At 49.4% G+C, this 19,505-nt stretch overlaps 1 protein-coding gene across 3 annotated transcripts in view; it reads left to right on the plus strand.

The window, feature by feature from the left end:
• LOC140348225 (unconventional myosin-VI-like) overlaps positions 1 to 19,505 on the plus strand; it is a 147,832-nt gene that overhangs the window by 94,561 nt on the left and 33,766 nt on the right. Inside the window, exons 25-31 of one of the 3 annotated variants that reach the window (XM_072434289.1) lie at positions 499 to 707; positions 1,328 to 1,406; positions 9,340 to 9,497; positions 15,125 to 15,163; positions 16,067 to 16,099; positions 16,391 to 16,429; positions 19,163 to 19,266. In XM_072434289.1, the coding sequence (XP_072290390.1) occupies positions 499 to 707; positions 1,328 to 1,406; positions 9,340 to 9,497; positions 15,125 to 15,163; positions 16,067 to 16,099; positions 16,391 to 16,429; positions 19,163 to 19,266 (661 nt within the window). The remainder of the gene's footprint in view (positions 1 to 498; positions 708 to 1,327; positions 1,407 to 9,339; positions 9,498 to 15,124; positions 15,164 to 16,066; positions 16,100 to 16,390; positions 16,430 to 19,162; positions 19,267 to 19,505) is intronic. The other 2 variants (XM_072434290.1, XM_072434291.1) reach the window with 2 other exon arrangements.

The raw sequence follows: 19,505 nt of genomic DNA on the forward strand, positions 1-19,505 counted from the left end.
TGTCCCAGTGTCCCGTGTCCTTAGACACATGTCCCAGCATCCCGTGTCCTTAGGCACATGTCCCAGCGTCCCATGTCCTTAGACAAATGTCCCAGCATCCCGTGTCCTTAGACACATGTCCCAGCATCCCGTGTCCTTAGACACATGTCCCAGCATCCCGTGTCCTTAGACACATGTCCCAGCATCCCGTGTCCTTAGACACATGTCCCAGCGTCCCAGATGTCTCAGCGTCCCGTGTCCTTAGACACATGTCCCAGCATCCCGTGTCCTTAGACACATGTCCCAGCGTCCCAGATGTCCCAGCGTCCCGTGTCCTTAGACACATGTCCCAGCGTCCTTAGACACATGTCCCAGCGTCCCGTGTCCTTAGACACATGTCCCAGCGTCCCGTGTCCTTACACACATGTCTCTTCACAAAAGTATCGTGAGTTAAAGTGTGTGTCATAATGTGGCGCTCAGATGTGTCTCACATGTCTCTCTCACTTTGTCCATTTCCAGCATGTGGTCATGTCTCGTCTGGAGATCGACCACGAGTACAAGGCGCTGGTCGGACGCTCGGAGAAACTTCTGAGTGACATGCAGAAGCAGAAGAAAGAGGAAGAAGAGCGAGAACGACTGAAGAAGATCCAAGAAGAGATGGAGAGAGAGAAGACGAGGAGAGAAGAGGAGGAGAGGAAGAGACAGCAGGACGAGGACGACAGGAAAGTGTGAGTGTCAAACCCTCAGAGACAGTCCTGCTTTAGTCCTGCTTTAGTCCTGGTTTAGTCCTGGTTTAGTCCTGCTTTAGTCCTGCTTTAGACCTGCTTTAGTCCTGCTTTAGTCCTGCTTTAGTCCTGCTTTAGTCCTGCTTTAGTCCTGGTTTAGTCCTGGTTTAGTCCTGCTTTAGTCCTGCTTTAGTCCTGCTTTAGTCCTGGTTTAGTCCTGGTTTAGACCTGCTTTAGTCCTGCTTTAGTCCTGCTTTAGTCCTGCTTTAGTCCTGCTTTAGTCCTGGTTTAGTCCTGCTTTAGTCCTGCTTTAGTCCTGCTTTAGTCCTGCTTTAGTCCTGGTTTAGTCCTGGTTTAGACCTGCTTTAGACCTGCTTTAGTCCTGCTTTAGACCTGCTTTAGACCTGCTTTAGTCCTGCTTTAGTCCTGGTTTAGTCCTGCTTTAGTCCTGCTTTAGTCCTGCTTTAGTCCTGGTTTAGTCCTGGTTTAGTCCTGCTTTAGTCCTGGTTTAGTCCTGCTTTAGTCCTGCTTTAGTCCTGCTTTAGTCCTGCTTTAGTCCTGGTTTAGTCCTGCTTTAGACCTGGTTTAGTCCTGGTTTATTTAGGGATGTTTGTGTTTTTCAGGAAAGCAGAGATGGAGGTGAAGAGGAAGCAGGAGGAGGAGGAGAGGAAGAGGAGAGAAGAGGAAGAGCGCCGCCTACAGGTGAGACACAGAATGACTCCAATTTATCTTTGTCACGTCCAAAATCACAACAGCAGTTTCTCAGAGGGGACAGTGAAAGACAGAAACTATGTCCTTAGACACATGTCCCAGTGTCCTCTGTCCTTAGACACATGTCCCAGAGTCCTCTGTCCTTAGACACATGTCCCAGTGTCCTCTGTCCTTAGACACATGTCCCAGAGTCCTCTGTCCTTAGACACATGTCCCAGAGTCCTCTGTCCTTAGACACATGTCCCAGAGTCCTCTGTCCTTAGACACATGTCCCAGAGTCCTCTGTCCTTAGACACATGTCCCAGAGTCCTCTGTCCTTAGACACATGTCCCAGTGTCCTCTGTCCTTAGACACATGTCCCAGAGTCCTCTGTCCTTAGACACATGTCCCAGAGTCCTCTGTCCTTAGACACATGTCCCAGAGTCCTCTGTCCTTAGCTCCTCCTTCTGCAGGAAAACTACCAAACCTCTTTGTAGGAGCAGGTCCAATTACAGCCGACACACGACTATTTGCGCCGCTCCCCTCAGGCAGGAGGCCGCTCCCCTCAGGCAGGAGGCCGCTCCCCTCAGGCAGGAGGCCGCTCCCCTCAGGCAGGAGGCCGCTCCCCTCAGGCAGGAGGCCACTCCCCTCAGGCAGGAGGCCACTCCCCTCAGGCAGGAGGCCGCTCCCCTCAGGCAGGAGGCCGCTCCCCTCAGGCAGGAGGCCGCTCCCCTCAGGCAGGAGGCCGCTCCCCTCAGGCAGGAGGCCGCTCCCCTCAGGCAGGAGGCCACTCCCCTCAGGCAGGAGGCCACGCCCCTCAGGCAGGAGGCCACGCCCCTCAGGACCAGTACCTCCCGCCATAAGAACACTTTCTTTCCCTCATGAACACTTCTTAAGCACCTGTCACTCACTGTCACTTTTATTGCACCACATATTTTATTTAGTACATATCATGTCTATTTTTAACTCTACTTACCCATTTTAATATCCGGTAGTTATTTGTTATTTATTGTCCATTGTTTTTGTGTTTCTTCTTCAGTTTGATGTTTGTGTTCCTTTGTCCGTGAATCCTGTTCATTGATAAATGCCAATAAACTTATTCTGATTCAGCTATAAGCCACAGACAGCTCTGTGGCTCCTCCCACAGACGCCATGATGATATCAATGTCATTTGAATAACTCCGCCCACTCCTCGACACCATTCTCACCAAATTTCACAATTTTCTGACCAACGTCCTGGAGACAAATATATGATGCGATGTTCTCCTCCTCTGGGTCAAACACCTCCTCCTCTGGGTCAAACACCTCCTCCTCTGGGTCAAACACCTCCTCCTCTGGGTCAAACGCCTCCTCCTCTGGGTCAAACGCCTCCTCCTCTGGGTCAAACACCTCCTCCTCTGGGTCAAACACCTCCTCCTCTGGGTCAAACGCCTCCTCCTCTGGGTCAAACGCCTCTCATCCTCTCCTCGTTAATATTCACGGCGTCAGCTCCAGGAGAACGCGCTCCAAATCGCCCATTATTCCATTTTTATTCCGAAAATGCGATACAAGCGAGCACGTGTGGCGGAGATGATATATGCTAACGAGCGCGCAGGATGTTCTTTTCCTTCACTGCATCATCACTGTATTGTCACTATCACTGCATCATCACTGCATCATCACTGCATCATCACTGCATCATCACTGCATCATCACTGCATCACTATCACTACATCATCACTATCACTGCATCATCACTGCATCACTATCACTGCATCATCACTGCATCATCACTGCATCACTATCACTACATCATCACTATCACTGCATCATCACTGCATCACTATCACTGCATCATCACTGCATCACTATCACTGCATCGTCACTGCATCATCACTATCACTGCATCATCATCATCACTATCACTGCATCATCACTACATCTTCACTATCACTGCATCATCACTATCACTGCATCATCACTATCACTGCATCATCACTATCACTGCATCATCACTATCACTGCATCACCACTATCACTGCATCATCACTATCACTGCATCATCACTGCATCAACACTGCATCATCACTATCACTGCATCATCACTGCATCAACACTACATCATCACTATCACTGCATCATCACTATCACTGCATCAACACTGCATCATCACTATCACTGCATCATCACTATCACTGCATCACTCACTGCATCATCACTGCATCATCACTATCACTGCATCATCACTATCACTGCATCATCACTATCACTGCATCACTCACTGCATCATCACTGCATCATCACTATCACTGCATCATCACTGCATCATCACTACATCATCACTGCATCATCACTATCACTGCATCACTCACTGCATCATCACTGCATCATCACTATCACTGCATCATCACTGCATCATCACTATCACTGCATCATCACTATCACTGCATCATCACTATCACTGCATCACTCACTGCATCATCACTGCATCATCACTATCACTGCATCATCACTGCATCACTCACTGCATCATCACTGCATCATCACTACATCATCACTGCATCATCACTACATCATCACTATCACTGCATCATCACTACGTCATCACTGCATCATCACTATCACTGCATCATCACTACATCATCACTGCATCATCACTATCACTGCATCATCACTACATCATCACTACCACTGCATCATCACTATCACTCCATCACTATCACTGCATCATCACTACGTCATCACTGCATCATCACTATCACTGCATCATCACTTCATCATCACTACATCATCACTATCACTGCATCACTGCATCATCACTATCACTGCATCATCACTATCACTGCATCATCACTGCATCATCACTATCACTGCATCATCACTGCATCATCACTATCATTGCATCATCACTGCATCATCACTATCACTGCATCATCACTGCATCATCACTATCACTGCATCATCACTGCATCATCACTATCACTGCATCACCACTATCACTGCATCATCACTATCACTGCATCATCACTGCATCAACACTGCATCATCACTATCACTGCATCATCACTGCATCAACACTACATCATCACTATCACTGCATCATCACTATCACTGCATCAACACTGCATCATCACTATCACTGCATCATCACTATCACTGCATCACTCACTGCATCATCACTGCATCATCACTATCACTGCATCATCACTATCACTGCATCATCACTATCACTGCATCACTCACTGCATCATCACTGCATCATCACTATCACTGCATCATCACTGCATCATCACTACATCATCACTGCATCATCACTATCACTGCATCACTCACTGCATCATCACTGCATCATCACTATCACTGCATCATCACTGCATCATCACTATCACTGCATCATCACTATCACTGCATCACTCACTGCATCATCACTGCATCATCACTATCACTGCATCATCACTGCATCACTCACTGCATCATCACTGCATCATCACTACATCATCACTGCATCATCACTACATCATCACTACCACTGCATCATCACTATCACTGCATCATCACTACGTCATCACTGCATCATCACTATCACTGCATCATCACTACATCATCACTGCATCATCACTATCACTGCATCATCACTACATCATCACTACCACTGCATCATCACTATCACTCCATCACTATCACTGCATCATCACTACGTCATCACTGCATCATCACTATCACTGCATCATCACTTCATCATCACTACATCATCACTATCACTGCATCACTGCATCATCACTATCACTGCATCATCACTATCACTGCATCATCACTGCATCATCACTATCACTGCATCATCACTGCATCATCACTATCATTGCATCATCACTGCATCATCACTATCACTGCATCATCACTGCATCATCACTATCACTGCATCATCACTATCACTGCATCACTGCATCATCACTACATCATCACTATCACTGCATCATCACTATCACTGCATCATCACTGCATCATCACTATCACTGCATCATCACTGCATCATCACTATCACTGCATCATCACTATCACTGCATCACCACTATCACTGCATCATCACTATCACTGCATCATCACTGCATCAACACTGCATCATCACTATCACTGCATCATCACTGCATCAACACTACATCATCACTATCACTGCATCATCACTATCACTGCATCAACACTGCATCATCACTATCACTGCATCATCACTATCACTGCATCACTCACTGCATCATCACTGCATCATCACTATCACTGCATCATCACTATCACTGCATCATCACTATCACTGCATCACTCACTGCATCATCACTGCATCATCACTATCACTGCATCATCACTGCATCATCACTACATCATCACTGCATCATCACTATCACTGCATCACTCACTGCATCATCACTGCATCATCACTATCACTGCATCATCACTGCATCATCACTATCACTGCATCATCACTGCATCATCACTATCACTGCATCATCACTATCACTGCATCATCACTGCATCATCACTATCACTGCATCATCACTGCATCATCACTATCACTGCATCATCACTGCATCATCACTATCACTATCACTGCATCATCACTGCATCATCACTATCACTGCATCATCACTGCATCATCACTATCACTGCATCATCACTGCATCATCACTATCACTGCATCATCACTATCACTGCATCATCACTGCATCATCACTATCACTGCATCATCACTATCACTGCATCATCACTGCATCGTCAGAATCACAAACGGCCTTTTGCTCATTCGTTTCTGCAACATTGAAAGATTTATTTCCATCCAGTGTTGCACGATTTTCCACATATTGATCTTGTATTGACGACGTGAGTGACAGCTCTGTCCTGGAGACAGGAAGGGCATGTGGCTCTGTCCTGGAGACAGGAAGGGCATGTGGCTCTGTCCTGGAGACAGGAAGGGCATGTGGCACATTTGTCCCGTCAGAGTCTGGAATGATCCGTGCTCTCAGCTCTTTTAAAGCAGTTTTCTTCTTTTGTCTCTGCTTTGACCTCAGAACATCATCAATTCAGACAAGCTCAGAATGACAAGAGTCCTCTCTGTGTCCCCTTTGATCGCCCCTCTCTCTGTCCTCTGTGTCCCCTTTGATCGCCCCTCTCTCTGTCCTCTGTGTCCCCTTTGATCGCCCCTCTCTCTGTCCTCTGTGTCCCCTTTGATCGCCCCTCTCTCTGTCCTCTGTGTCCCCTTTGATCGCCCCTCTCTCTGTCCTCTGTGTCCCCTTTGATCGCCCCTCTCTCTGTCCTCTGTGTCCCCTTTGATCGCCCCTCTCTCTGTCCTCTGTGTCCCCTTTGATCGCCCCTCTCTCTGTCCTCTGTGTCCCCTTTGATCGCCCCTCTCTCTGTCCTCTGTGTCCCCTTTGATCGCCCCTCTCTCTGTCCTCTGTGTCCCCTTTGATCGCCCCTCTCTCTGTCCTCTGTGTCCCCTTTGATCGCCCCTCTCTCTGTCCTCTGTGTCCCCTTTGATCGCCCCTCTCTCTGTCCTCTGTGTCCCCTTTGATCGCCCCTCTCTCTGTCCTCTGTGTCCCCTTTGATCTCCCCTCTCTCTGTCCTCTGTGTCCCCTTTGATCGCCTCTCTCTGTCCTCTGTGTCCCCTTTGATCGCCTCTCTCTCTCCTCTGTGTCCCCTTTGATCGCCCCTCTCTCTGTCCTCTGTGTCCCCTTTGATCTCCCCTCTCTCTCTCCTCTGTGTCCCCTTTGATCGCCCCTCTCTCTGTCCTCTGTGTCCCCTTTGATCGCCCCTCTCTCTGTCCTCTGTGTCCCCTTTGATCGCCCCTCTCTCTGTCCTCTGTGTCCCCTTTGATCGCCCCTCTCTCTGTCCTCTGTGTCCCCTTTGATCGCCTCTCTCTCTCCTCTGTGTCCCCTTTGATCGCCCCTCTCTCTGTCCTCTGTGTCCCCTTTGATCGCCCCTCTCTCTGTCCTCTGTGTCCCCTTTGATCGCCCCTCTCTCTGTCCTCTGTGTCCCCTTTGATCGCCCCTCTCTCTGTCCTCTGTGTCCCCTTTGATCGCCCCTCTCTCTGTCCTCTGTATCCCCTTTGATCTCCCCTCTCTCTGTCCTCTGTGTCCCCTTTGATCGCCTCTCTCTGTCCTCTGTGTCCCCTTTGATCGCCTCTCTCTCTCCTCTGTGTCCCCTTTGATCGCCCCTCTCTCTGTCCTCTGTGTCCCCTTTGATCTCCCCTCTCTCTCTCCTCTGTGTCCCCTTTGATCGCCCCTCTCTCTGTCCTCTGTGTCCCCTTTGATCGCCCCTCTCTCTGTCCTCTGTGTCCCCTTTGATCGCCCCTCTCTCTGTCCTCTGTGTCCCCTTTGATCGCCCCTCTCTCTGTCCTCTGTGTCCCCTTTGATCGCCCCTCTCTCTGTTCTCTGTGTCCCCTTTGATCGCCTCTCTCTCTGTCCTCTGTGTCCCCTTTGATCGCCTCTCTCTGTCCTCTGTGTCCCCTTTGATCGCCCCTCTCTCTGTCCTCTGTGTCCCCTTTGATCTCCCCTCTCTCTCTCCTCTGTGTCCCCTTTGATCGCCTCTCTCTCTCCTCTGTGTCCCCTTTGATCGCCCCTCTCTCTGTCCTCTGTGTCCCCTTTGATCTCCCCTCTCTCTCTCCTCTGTGTCCCCTTTGATCGCCCCTCTCTCTGTCCTCTGTGTCCCCTTTGATCGCCTCTCTCTCTCCTCTGTGTCCCCTTTGATCGCCCCTCTCTCTCTCTCCTCTGTGTCCCCTTCGATCGCCCCATAAGTGTCCCAACTCTGAGACGAACACTTGATTTATGGTTCTTCTCTCTGTAATTGCTGGAGCTGGCACCAGGTCTAAACCAAACACCCCTCTGAGGTGCCCCTGTCCCAGATGATCTCTGAGGTGCCCCTGTCCCAGATGATCTCTGAGGTGCCCCTGTCCCAGATGATCTCTGAGGTGCCCCTGTCCCAGATGATCTCTGAGGTGCCCCTGTCCCAGATGATCTCTGAGGTGCCCCTGTCCCAGATGATCTCTGAGGTGCCCCTGTCCCAGATGATCTCTGAGGTGCCCCTGTCCCAGATGATCTCTGAGGTGCCCCTGTCCCAGATGATCTCTGAGGTGCCCCTGTCCCAGATTATCTCTGAGGTGCCCTTGTCCCAGATGATCTCTGATGTGCCCCTGTCCCAGATGATCTCTGAGGTGCCCCTGTCCCAGATGATCTCTGAGGTGCCCCTGTCCCAGATGATCTCTGAGGTGCCCCTGTCCCAGATGATCTCTGAGGTGCCCCTGTCCCAGATGATCTCTGAGGTGCCCCTGTCCCAGATGATCTCTGAGGTGCCCCTGTCCCAGATGATCTCTGAGGTGCCCCTGTCCCAGATGATCTCTGAGGTGCCCCTGTCCCAGATGATCTCTGAGGTGCCCCTGTCCCAGATTATCTCTGAGGTGCCCTTGTCCCAGATGATCTCTGATGTGCCCCTGTCCCAGATGATCTCTGAGGTGCCCCTGTCCCAGATGATCTCTGAGGTGCCCCTGTCCCAGATGATCTCTGAGGTGCCCCTGTCCCAGATGCTTTGGTGATTCAGTGCAACATAAAATAATGAACAATGATAAAACGATGATAAAACGATGCTCACTGTGTACAATAAACGTACAGTTGAATTTACACATGTGCAGGAAGTGAACAGTGATTAAAGGAATAATAGTGGATTTTGACTCTGTTCCATACGTTAGGTCAGATCCAGAGTGTGAGTCGCTTTATTTACATTCTGAGTGAAACCCATGCTGTCTAACAAGGCGCTGAAGGCATTACTGAGAGAGTCATCACTCACCTTCACCTGGATATTAAAGTCTCCAGCTATAACTACTTTATCCCAGGCTAACTCTAAGTTTGATCTAAAGTCATAAAACTGTTCTAAACTCTGAATATGGAGCAGGAGGTGGTTAAGTGTAGTTCATGTGTTTGACCTGCAGGTGGAGATGGAGGTCCAGCTGGTGGCAGAGCGTGAGGAGGAAGCGTCTCGTCAGGCCGTTTTGGAGCAAGAGAAACGAGACCGAGAACTGGCCCTGAGGATCGCCCAGAGCGAGTCCGAGCTGATCCCAGAGGAGAACAGCGACGCCGGCTTACGCAGGTGAACACGCCAAACAGAGTTACGCAGGTGAACACGCCAAACAGAGTTACGCAGGTGAACACGCCAAACAGAGTTACGCAGGTGAACACGCCAAACAGAGTTACGCAGGTGAACACGCCTAACACAGAGTTACGCAGGTGAACACGCGAAACACAGAGTTACGCAGGTGAACACGCCAAACAGAGTTACGCAGGTGAACACGCCAAACAGAGTTACGCAGGTGAACACGCCAAACAGAGTTACGCAGGTGAACACGCCAAACAGAGTTACGCAGGTGAACACGCCAAACAGAGTTACGCAGGTGAACACGCCAAACAGAGTTACGCAGGTGAACACGCCAAACAGAGTTACGCAGGTGAACACGCCAAACAGAGTTACACAGGTGAACACGCCTAACACAGAGTTACACAGGTGAACACGCCTAACACAGAGTTACACAGGTGAACACGCCTAACACAGAGTTACACAGGTGAACACGCCAAACAGAGTTACGCAGGTGAACACGCCTAACACAGAGTTACACAGGTGAACACGCCAAACAGAGTTACGCAGGTGAACATGCCAAACAGAGTTACGCAGGTGAACACGCCAAACAGAGTTACGCAGGTGAACACGCCAAACAGAGTTACGCAGGTGAACACGCCAAACAGAGTTACGCAGGTGAACACGCCAAACAGAGTTACGCAGGTGAACACGCCAAACAGAGTTACGCAGGTGAACACGCCTAACACAGAGTTACGCAGGTGAACACGCGAAACACAGAGTTACACAGGTGAACACGCCTAACACAGAGTTACACAGGTGAACACGCCAAACACAGAGTTACGCAGGTGAACACGCCTAACACAGAGTTACACAGGTGAACACGCCTAACACAGAGTTACACAGGTGAACACGCCTAACACAGAGTTACACAGGTGAACACGCCAAACAGAGTTACGCAGGTGAACACGCCTAACACAGAGTTACACAGGTGAACACGCCAAACAGAGTTACGCAGGTGAACACGCCAAACACAGAGTTACACAGGTGAACACGCCTAACAGAGTTACGCAGGTGAACACGCCAAACAGAGTTATGCAGGTGAACACGCCAAACACAGAGTTACGCAGGTGAACACGCCAAACACAGAGTTACGCAGGTGAACACGCCAAACAGAGTTACGCAGGTGAACACGCCAAACAGAGTTATGCAGGTGAACACGCCAAACACAGAGTTACGCAGGTGAACACGCCAAACAGAGTTACGCAGGTGAACACGCCAAACAGAGTTACGCAGGTGAACACGCCAAACAGAGTTACGCAGGTGAACACGCCAAACAGAGTTACGCAGGTGAACACGCCAAACAGAGTTACGCAGGTGAACACGCCAAACAGAGTTACGCAGGTGAACACGCCTAACACAGAGTTACGCAGGTGAACACGCGAAACACAGAGTTACACAGGTGAACACGCCTAACACAGAGTTACACAGGTGAACACGCCTAACACAGAGTTACACAGGTGAACACGCCTAACACAGAGTTACACAGGTGAACACGCCAAACAGAGTTACGCAGGTGAACACGCCTAACACAGAGTTACACAGGTGAACACGCCAAACAGAGTTACGCAGGTGAACACGCCAAACAGAGTTACGCAGGTGAACACGCCAAACAGAGTTACGCAGGTGAACACGCCAAACAGAGTTACGCAGGTGAACACGCCAAACAGAGTTACACAGGTGAACACGCCAAACAGAGTTACGCAGGTGAACACGCCTAACACAGAGTTACGCAGGTGAACACGCGAAACACAGAGTTACACAGGTGAACACGCCTAACACAGAGTTACACAGGTGAACACGCCTAACACAGAGTTACACAGGTGAACACGTCTAACACAGAGTTACACAGGTGAACACGCCTAACACAGAGTTACACAGGTGAACACGCCAAACAGAGTTACGCAGGTGAACACGCCTAACACAGAGTTACACAGGTGAACACGCCAAACAGAGTTACGCAGGTGAACACGCCAAACACAGAGTTACACAGGTGAACACGCCTAACAGAGTTACGCAGGTGAACACGCCAAACACAGAGTTACGCAGGTGAACACGCCAAACACAGAGTTACGCAGGTGAACACGCCAAACAGAGTTACGCAGGTGAACACGCCAAACAGAGTTATGCAGGTGAACACGCCAAACACAGAGTTACGCAGGTGAACACGCCAAACAGAGTTACGCAGGTGAACACGCCTAACACAGAGTTACGCAGGTGAACACGCGAAACACAGAGTTACGCAGGTGAACACGCCAAACAGAGTTACGCAGGTGAACACGCCAAACAGAGTTACGCAGGTGAACACGCCAAACAGAGTTACGCAGGTGAACACGCCAAACAGAGTTACGCAGGTGAACACGCCTAACACAGAGTTACGCAGGTGAACACGCGAAACACAGAGTTACGCAGGTGAACACGCCAAACAGAGTTACGCAGGTGAACACGCCAAACAGAGTTACGCAGGTGAACACGCCAAACAGAGTTACGCAGGTGAACACGCCAAACAGAGTTACGCAGGTGAACACGCCAAACAGAGTTACGCAGGTGAACACGCCAAACAGAGTTACGCAGGTGAACACGCCAAACAGAGTTACGCAGGTGAACACGCCAAACAGAGTTACGCAGGTGAACACGCCTAACACAGAGTTACACAGGTGAACACGCCTAACACAGAGTTACACAGGTGAACACGCCTAACACAGAGTTACACAGGTGAACACGCCAAACAGAGTTACGCAGGTGAACACGCCTAACACAGAGTTACGCAGGTGAACACGCCAAACAGAGTTACGCAGGTGAACATGCCAAACAGAGTTACGCAGGTGAACACGCCAAACAGAGTTACGCAGGTGAACACGCCAAACAGTTACGCAGGTGAACACGCCAAACAGAGTTACGCAGGTGAACACGCCAAACAGAGTTACGCAGGTGAACACGCCAAACAGAGTTACGCAGGTGAACACGCCTAACACAGAGTTACGCAGGTGAACACGCGAAACACAGAGTTACGCAGGTGAACACGCCTAACACAGAGTTACACAGGTGACGCAGGTGAACACGCCTAACACAGAGTTACACAGGTGAACACGCCTAACACAGAGTTACACAGGTGAACACGCCTAACACAGAGTTACACAGGTGAACACGCCAAACAGAGTTACGCAGGTGAACACGCCTAACACAGAGTTACACAGGTGAACACGCCAAACAGAGTTACGCAGGTGAACACGCCAAACACAGAGTTACACAGGTGAACACGCCTAACAGAGTTACGCAGGTGAACACGCCAAACAGAGTTATGCAGGTGAACACGCCAAACACAGAGTTACGCAGGTGAACACGCCAAACACAGAGTTACGCAGGTGAACACGCCAAACAGAGTTACGCAGGTGAACACGCCAAACAGAGTTATGCAGGTGAACACGCCAAACACAGAGTTACGCAGGTGAACACGCCAAACAGAGTTACGCAGGTGAACACGCCAAACAGAGTTACGCAGGTGAACACGCCAAACAGAGTTACGCAGGTGAACACGCCAAACAGAGTTACGCAGGTGAACACGCCAAACAGAGTTACGCAGGTGAACACGCCAAACAGAGTTACGCAGGTGAACACGCCTAACACAGAGTTACGCAGGTGAACACGCGAAACACAGAGTTACACAGGTGAACACGCCTAACACAGAGTTACACAGGTGAACACGCCTAACACAGAGTTACACAGGTGAACACGCCTAACACAGAGTTACACAGGTGAACACGCCAAACAGAGTTACGCAGGTGAACACGCCTAACACAGAGTTACACAGGTGAACACGCCAAACAGAGTTACGCAGGTGAACACGCCAAACAGAGTTACGCAGGTGAACACGCCAAACAGAGTTACGCAGGTGAACACGCCAAACAGAGTTACGCAGGTGAACACGCCAAACAGAGTTACACAGGTGAACACGCCAAACAGAGTTACGCAGGTGAACACGCCTAACACAGAGTTACGCAGGTGAACACGCGAAACACAGAGTTACACAGGTGAACACGCCTAACACAGAGTTACACAGGTGAACACGCCTAACACAGAGTTACACAGGTGAACACGTCTAACACAGAGTTACACAGGTGAACACGCCTAACACAGAGTTACACAGGTGAACACGCCAAACAGAGTTACGCAGGTGAACACGCCTAACACAGAGTTACACAGGTGAACACGCCAAACAGAGTTACGCAGGTGAACACGCCAAACACAGAGTTACACAGGTGAACACGCCTAACAGAGTTACGCAGGTGAACACGCCAAACACAGAGTTACGCAGGTGAACACGCCAAACACAGAGTTACGCAGGTGAACACGCCAAACAGAGTTACGCAGGTGAACACGCCAAACAGAGTTATGCAGGTGAACACGCCAAACACAGAGTTACGCAGGTGAACACGCCAAACACAGAGTTACGCAGGTGAACACGCCAAACAAAGTTACACAGGTGAACACGCCAAACAGAGTTACGCAGGTGAACACGCCAAACAGAGTTACGCAGGTGAACACGCCTAACACAGAGTTACACAGGTGAACACGCCAAACAGAGTTACGCAGGTGAACACGCCAAACACAGAGTTACACAGGTGAACACGCCTAACAGAGTTACGCAGGTGAACACGCCAAACAGAGTTATGCAGGTGAACACGCCAAACACAGAGTTACGCAGGTGAACACGCCAAACACAGAGTTACGCAGGTGAACACGCCAAACAGAGTTACGCAGGTGAACACGCCAAACAGAGTTATGCAGGTGAACACGCCAAACACAGAGTTACGCAGGTGAACACGCCAAACACAGAGTTACGCAGGTGAACACGCCAAACAGAGTTACACAGGTGAACACGCCAAACAGAGTTACACAGGTGAACACGCCTAACACAGAGTTACGCAGGTGAACACGCCAAACAGAGTTACGCAGGTGAACACGCCTAACACAGAGTTACACAGGTGAACACGCCAAACAGAGTTACGCAGGTGAACACGCCAAACAGAGTTACGCAGGTGAACACGCCAAACAGAGTTACGCAGGTGAACACGCCAAACACAGAGTTACGCAGGTGAACACGCCAAACACAGAGTTACGCAGGTGAACACGCCAAACACAGAGTTACGCAGGTGAACACGCCAAACAGAGTTACGCAGGTGAACACGCCAAACACAGAGTTACGCAGGTGAACACGCCAAACACAGAGTTACGCAGGTGAACACGCCAAACAGAGTTACGCAGGTGAACACGCCAAACAGAGTTACACAGGTTCCTGGTTCCTCCTCAGTACTACCCGGTTCCTCCTCAGTACTTCCCGGTTCCTCCTCAGTACTTCCCGGTTCTTCCTCAGTAGTTCCCGGTTCCTCCTCAGTACTTCCCGGTTCTTCCTCAGTACTTCCCGGTTCCTCCTCAGTAGTTCCCGGTTCCTCCTCAGTAGTTCCCGGTTCCTCCTCAGTAGTTCCTGGTTCTTCCTCAGTACTTCCTGGTTCTTCCTCAGTACTTCCTGGTTCCTGGCTCTTCCACATGCTAAACTCTTGTCTTCTTGCTGTTTTGTCCTTCAGTAATGGTTCTTCCGTGCCGTCGTCTCCGGAGCGTGCAGCGTAAGACCCACGTTTCACATCATTTTAATCCTAAATATGATTAATATAATAATTATTCCCTTTAATATCTGTGGTGTAAATCCTGGTCCAGCCTTTCCCGCCGCCGCATGCTCCACCTGTTTCACCTTCAAGACTAATACAATATTTACTAATCAAACTGTCAATCAAGTTTCAGGATCAAGACAAAATAACACAAAAGAAGCAAAAAAATCAAGTTCGATATAAATGAAAACAAGTCAGAGTCAATTCAGTGTTAATAAAGTTATAATCTTCATCTTTGTGCAGTTCATTCAAATTCCATCAAAACACTTTCAGTTCAATCAAAAAGATTTAAAATGTAATTATTGCTGATAATAATTAACCAGATTTATTAAATGTGCAAATGATGAAATGTAAATTTGAAGTATTCTCACAGAACGTGCTGCGTTTGACCTTTAATCCCAAACTGTACTCTGACCCTTTACTCTGACCCTGTACTTTGACCCTGTACTCTGACCCTGTACTCTGACCCTGTACTTTGACCCTGTACTCTGACCCTTTAATCTGACCCTGTACTTTGACCCTGTAATGACCCTGTAATAACCCTGTACTCTGACCCTGTAATAACCCTGTACTCTGACCCTGTAATAACCCTGTACTCTGACCCTGTACTCTGACCCTGTACTCTGACCCTGTACTCTGACCCTGTACTCTGACCCTGTACTTTGACCCTGTACTCTGACCCTTTAATCTGACCCTGTACTTTGACCCTGTACTCTGACCCTTTAATCTGACCCTGTACTTTGACCCTGTACTCTGACCCTTTACTCTGACCCTTTAATCTGACCCTGTAATGACCCTGTAATAACCCTGTACTCTGACCCTGTAATAACCCTGTAATGACCCTGTACTCTGACCCTGCAGAGCGACTGGACCCAGGCTCAAGAGTCTCACCATGTACGTTTCATCTGTCGATATCAAACACATGTACATTTTACTACTTTGATGATTAAAATAATGACACAAGTGTGACTGGTTTAAAGTATAAAGTGAGTTTGTGAAGAAAATGTAAAGCAGGATTAAACTCTTCTTATTCAAACACAGAGAAAGGCATAAGTCTGTTTGAACTAGAACTAGAAGTGTTCCAATCAGGACACAAACAAACACGTGTAAGGTCCATTTTAATGTTCATGTTCAGACTCAGGACACATGGGGTGATTTTAATGTTGTTGTTGCTGCTGTTTTCAGGGAAGAGATGGCCAAAGAAATGACTGAACTTTTGGCTCGGTGCGTCACAACCGCCACGAAACTCTCCCAACTGAAAATCTAAATCTCTTTGTGGTTTTCAAACCGTTTGAATCCGAATCAAATGTTCAAACTTGTGATGAAACGTTACTTTGTATGTTTTATTTTCTCACTTTTCAGAAACTTTAAATGTTCTTTTCCTCAGCCTTTTTTCATTGACAAATAATGATCTAATATCACCCGGTGTCGTCACGCTTTCACCCGGTGTCGTCACGCTTTCACCCGGTGTCGTCACGCTTTCACCCGGTGTCGTCACGCTTTCACCCGGTGTCGTCACGCTTTCACCCGGTGACGTCACGCTTTCACCCGGTGTCGTCACGCTTTCACCCGGTGTCGTCACGCTTTCACCCGGTGACGTCACGCTTTCACCCGGTGTCGTCACGCTTTCACCCGGTGTCGTCACGCTTTCACCCGGTGTCGTCACGCTTTCACCCGGTGTCGTCACGCTTTCACCCGGTGACGTCACGCTTTCACCCGGTGTCGTCACGCTTTCACCCGGTGTCGTCACGCTTTCACCCGGTGTCGTCACGCTTTCACCCGGTGTCGTCACGCTTTCACCCGGTGTCGTCACGCTTTCACCCGGTGTCGTCACGCTTTCACCCGGTGTCGTCACGCTTTCACCCGGTGACGTCACGCTTTCACCCGGTGTCGTCACGCTTTCACCCGGTGTCGTCACGCTTTCACCCGGTGTCGTCACGCTTTCACCCGGTGTCGTCACGCTTTCACCCGGTGACGTCACGCTTTCACCCGGTGACGTCACGCTTTCACCCGGTGACGTCACGCTTTCACCCGGTGTCGTCACGCTTTCACCCGGTGTCGTCACGCTTTCACCCGGTGTCGTCACGCTTTCACCCGGTGTCGTCACGCTTTCACCCGGTGACGTCACGCTTTCACCCGGTGACGTCACGCTTTCACCCGGTGTCGTCACGCTTTCACCCGGTGTCGTCACGCTTTCACCCGGTGTCGTCACGCTTTCACCCGGTGTCGTCACGCTTTCACCCGGTGACGTCACGCTTTCACCCGGTGTCGTCACGCTTTCACCCGGTGTCGTCACGCTTTCACCCGGTGTCGTCACGCTTTCACCCGGTGTCGTCACGCTTTCACCCGGTGTCGTCACGCTTTCACCCGGTGTCGTCACGCTTTCACCCGGTGACGTCACGCTTTCACCCGGTGTCGTCACGCTTTCACCCGGTGTCGTCACGCTTTCACCCGGTGACGTCACGCTTTCACCCGGTGACGTCACGCTTTCACCCGGTGACGTCACGCTTTCACCCGGTGTCGTCACGCTTTCACCCGGTGACGTCACGCTTTCACCCGGTGACGTCACGCTTTCACCCGGTGTCGTCACGCTTTCACCCGGTGACGTCACGCTTTCACCCGGTGACGTCACGCTTTCACCCGGTGTCGTCACGCTTTCACCCGGTGTCGTCACGCTTTCACCCGGTGACACCTGGTCCACACCTGGTCCACACCTGGTCCACACCTGGTCCACACCTGGTCCACACCTGGTCCACACCTGGTCCTGGACCATAAGTCTAAACTCAGAGATTTATATTAGAGAATGTTTTAGACTCTTAGAATGATAAAAACACAAATATGTTCTGAGCTTTAGTTTGAAGAATTTACTGCTTCACAAAAACAAAGTCTTTGAGTTTCATCATGACCTCATGAACTGTGATGACCTCATGAACTGTGATGACCTCATGAACTGTGATGACCTCATGAACTGTGATGACCTCATGAACTGTGATGACCTCATGAACTGATGACCTCATGAACTGATGACCTCATGAACTGATGACCTCATGAACTGATGACCTCATGAACTGTGATGACCTCATGAACTGTGATGACCTCATGAACTGATGACCTCATGAACTGTGATGACCTCATGAACTGATGACCTCATGAACTGATGACCTCATGAACTGTGATGACCTCATGAACTGATGACCTCATGAACTGTGATGACCTCATGAACTGATGACCTCATGAACTGTGATGACCTCATGAACTGTGATGACCTCATGAACTGTGATGACCTCATGAACTGATGACCTCATGAACTGATGACCTCATGAACTGTGATGACCTCATGAACTGTGATGACCTCATGAACTGATGACCTCATGAACTGTGATGACCTCATGAACTGATGACCTCATGAACTGATGACCTCATGAACTGATGACGACCTCATGAACTGTGATGACCTCATGAACTGTGATGACCTCATGAACTGATGACCTCATGAACTGATGACCTCATGAACTGATGACCTCATGAACTGATGACCTCATGAACTGTGATGACCTCATGAACTGTGATGACCTCATGAACTGATGACCTCATGAACTGAGATGACCTCATGAACTGATGACCTCATGAACTGTGATGACCTCATGAACTGATGACCTCATGAACTGATGACGTTGCACAAACACGATGGTCTGAGATGATGTCACCGCCATAAAACAACAACAACAACAACAACAACAACATTGTCGTCAAACTTTCAGGACCAAAGAAGATTTAAAAAGCTCCAATATTTTATTTTTTTAAAGCAAAAAAAATCAACCAAAATGTGGAATTCTTCTAAAGTCTAAACTTCTTTGTGCTTAAACTCCTCCTCCGTCGCCCTGCCTCTGACTCCGCCCCTGACTCCGCCCCCTGTCCCAGTGTCCTCTCTGGTAAAGTGTGTGTGTGTGTGTGCAGGGGTCCTCAGGTTCAGGCGTCCAAAGCTGCCGCCGGAACAAAGAAGTACGAACTGAGCAAATGGAAATACGCCGAGCTCCGCGACGCCATCAACACTTCCTGCGGTGAGTCACACCCCTTTTCACTTGTTTCACTTGTTTCTCCTCTTTTCACTTGTTTCTCCTCTTTTCACTTGTTTCGCTTGTTTCTCCTCTTTTCACTTGTTTCTCCTCTTTTCACTTGTTTCGCTTGTTTCTCCTCTTTTCACTTGTTTCTCCTCTTTTCGCTTGTTTCTCCTCACATATCGACGCTTCTTGCTCTTTTCACAGTGTTTCCTCTTTTCGCTTGTTTCTCCTCTTTTCGC

This window comes from Eucyclogobius newberryi, unplaced genomic scaffold (genome assembly GCF_026437365.1).
Source record: "Eucyclogobius newberryi isolate DKJ021-1_F unplaced genomic scaffold, fEucNew1.0.hap1 SCAF_63, whole genome shotgun sequence".
NCBI lineage: Eukaryota > Metazoa > Chordata > Actinopteri > Gobiiformes > Gobiidae > Eucyclogobius > Eucyclogobius newberryi.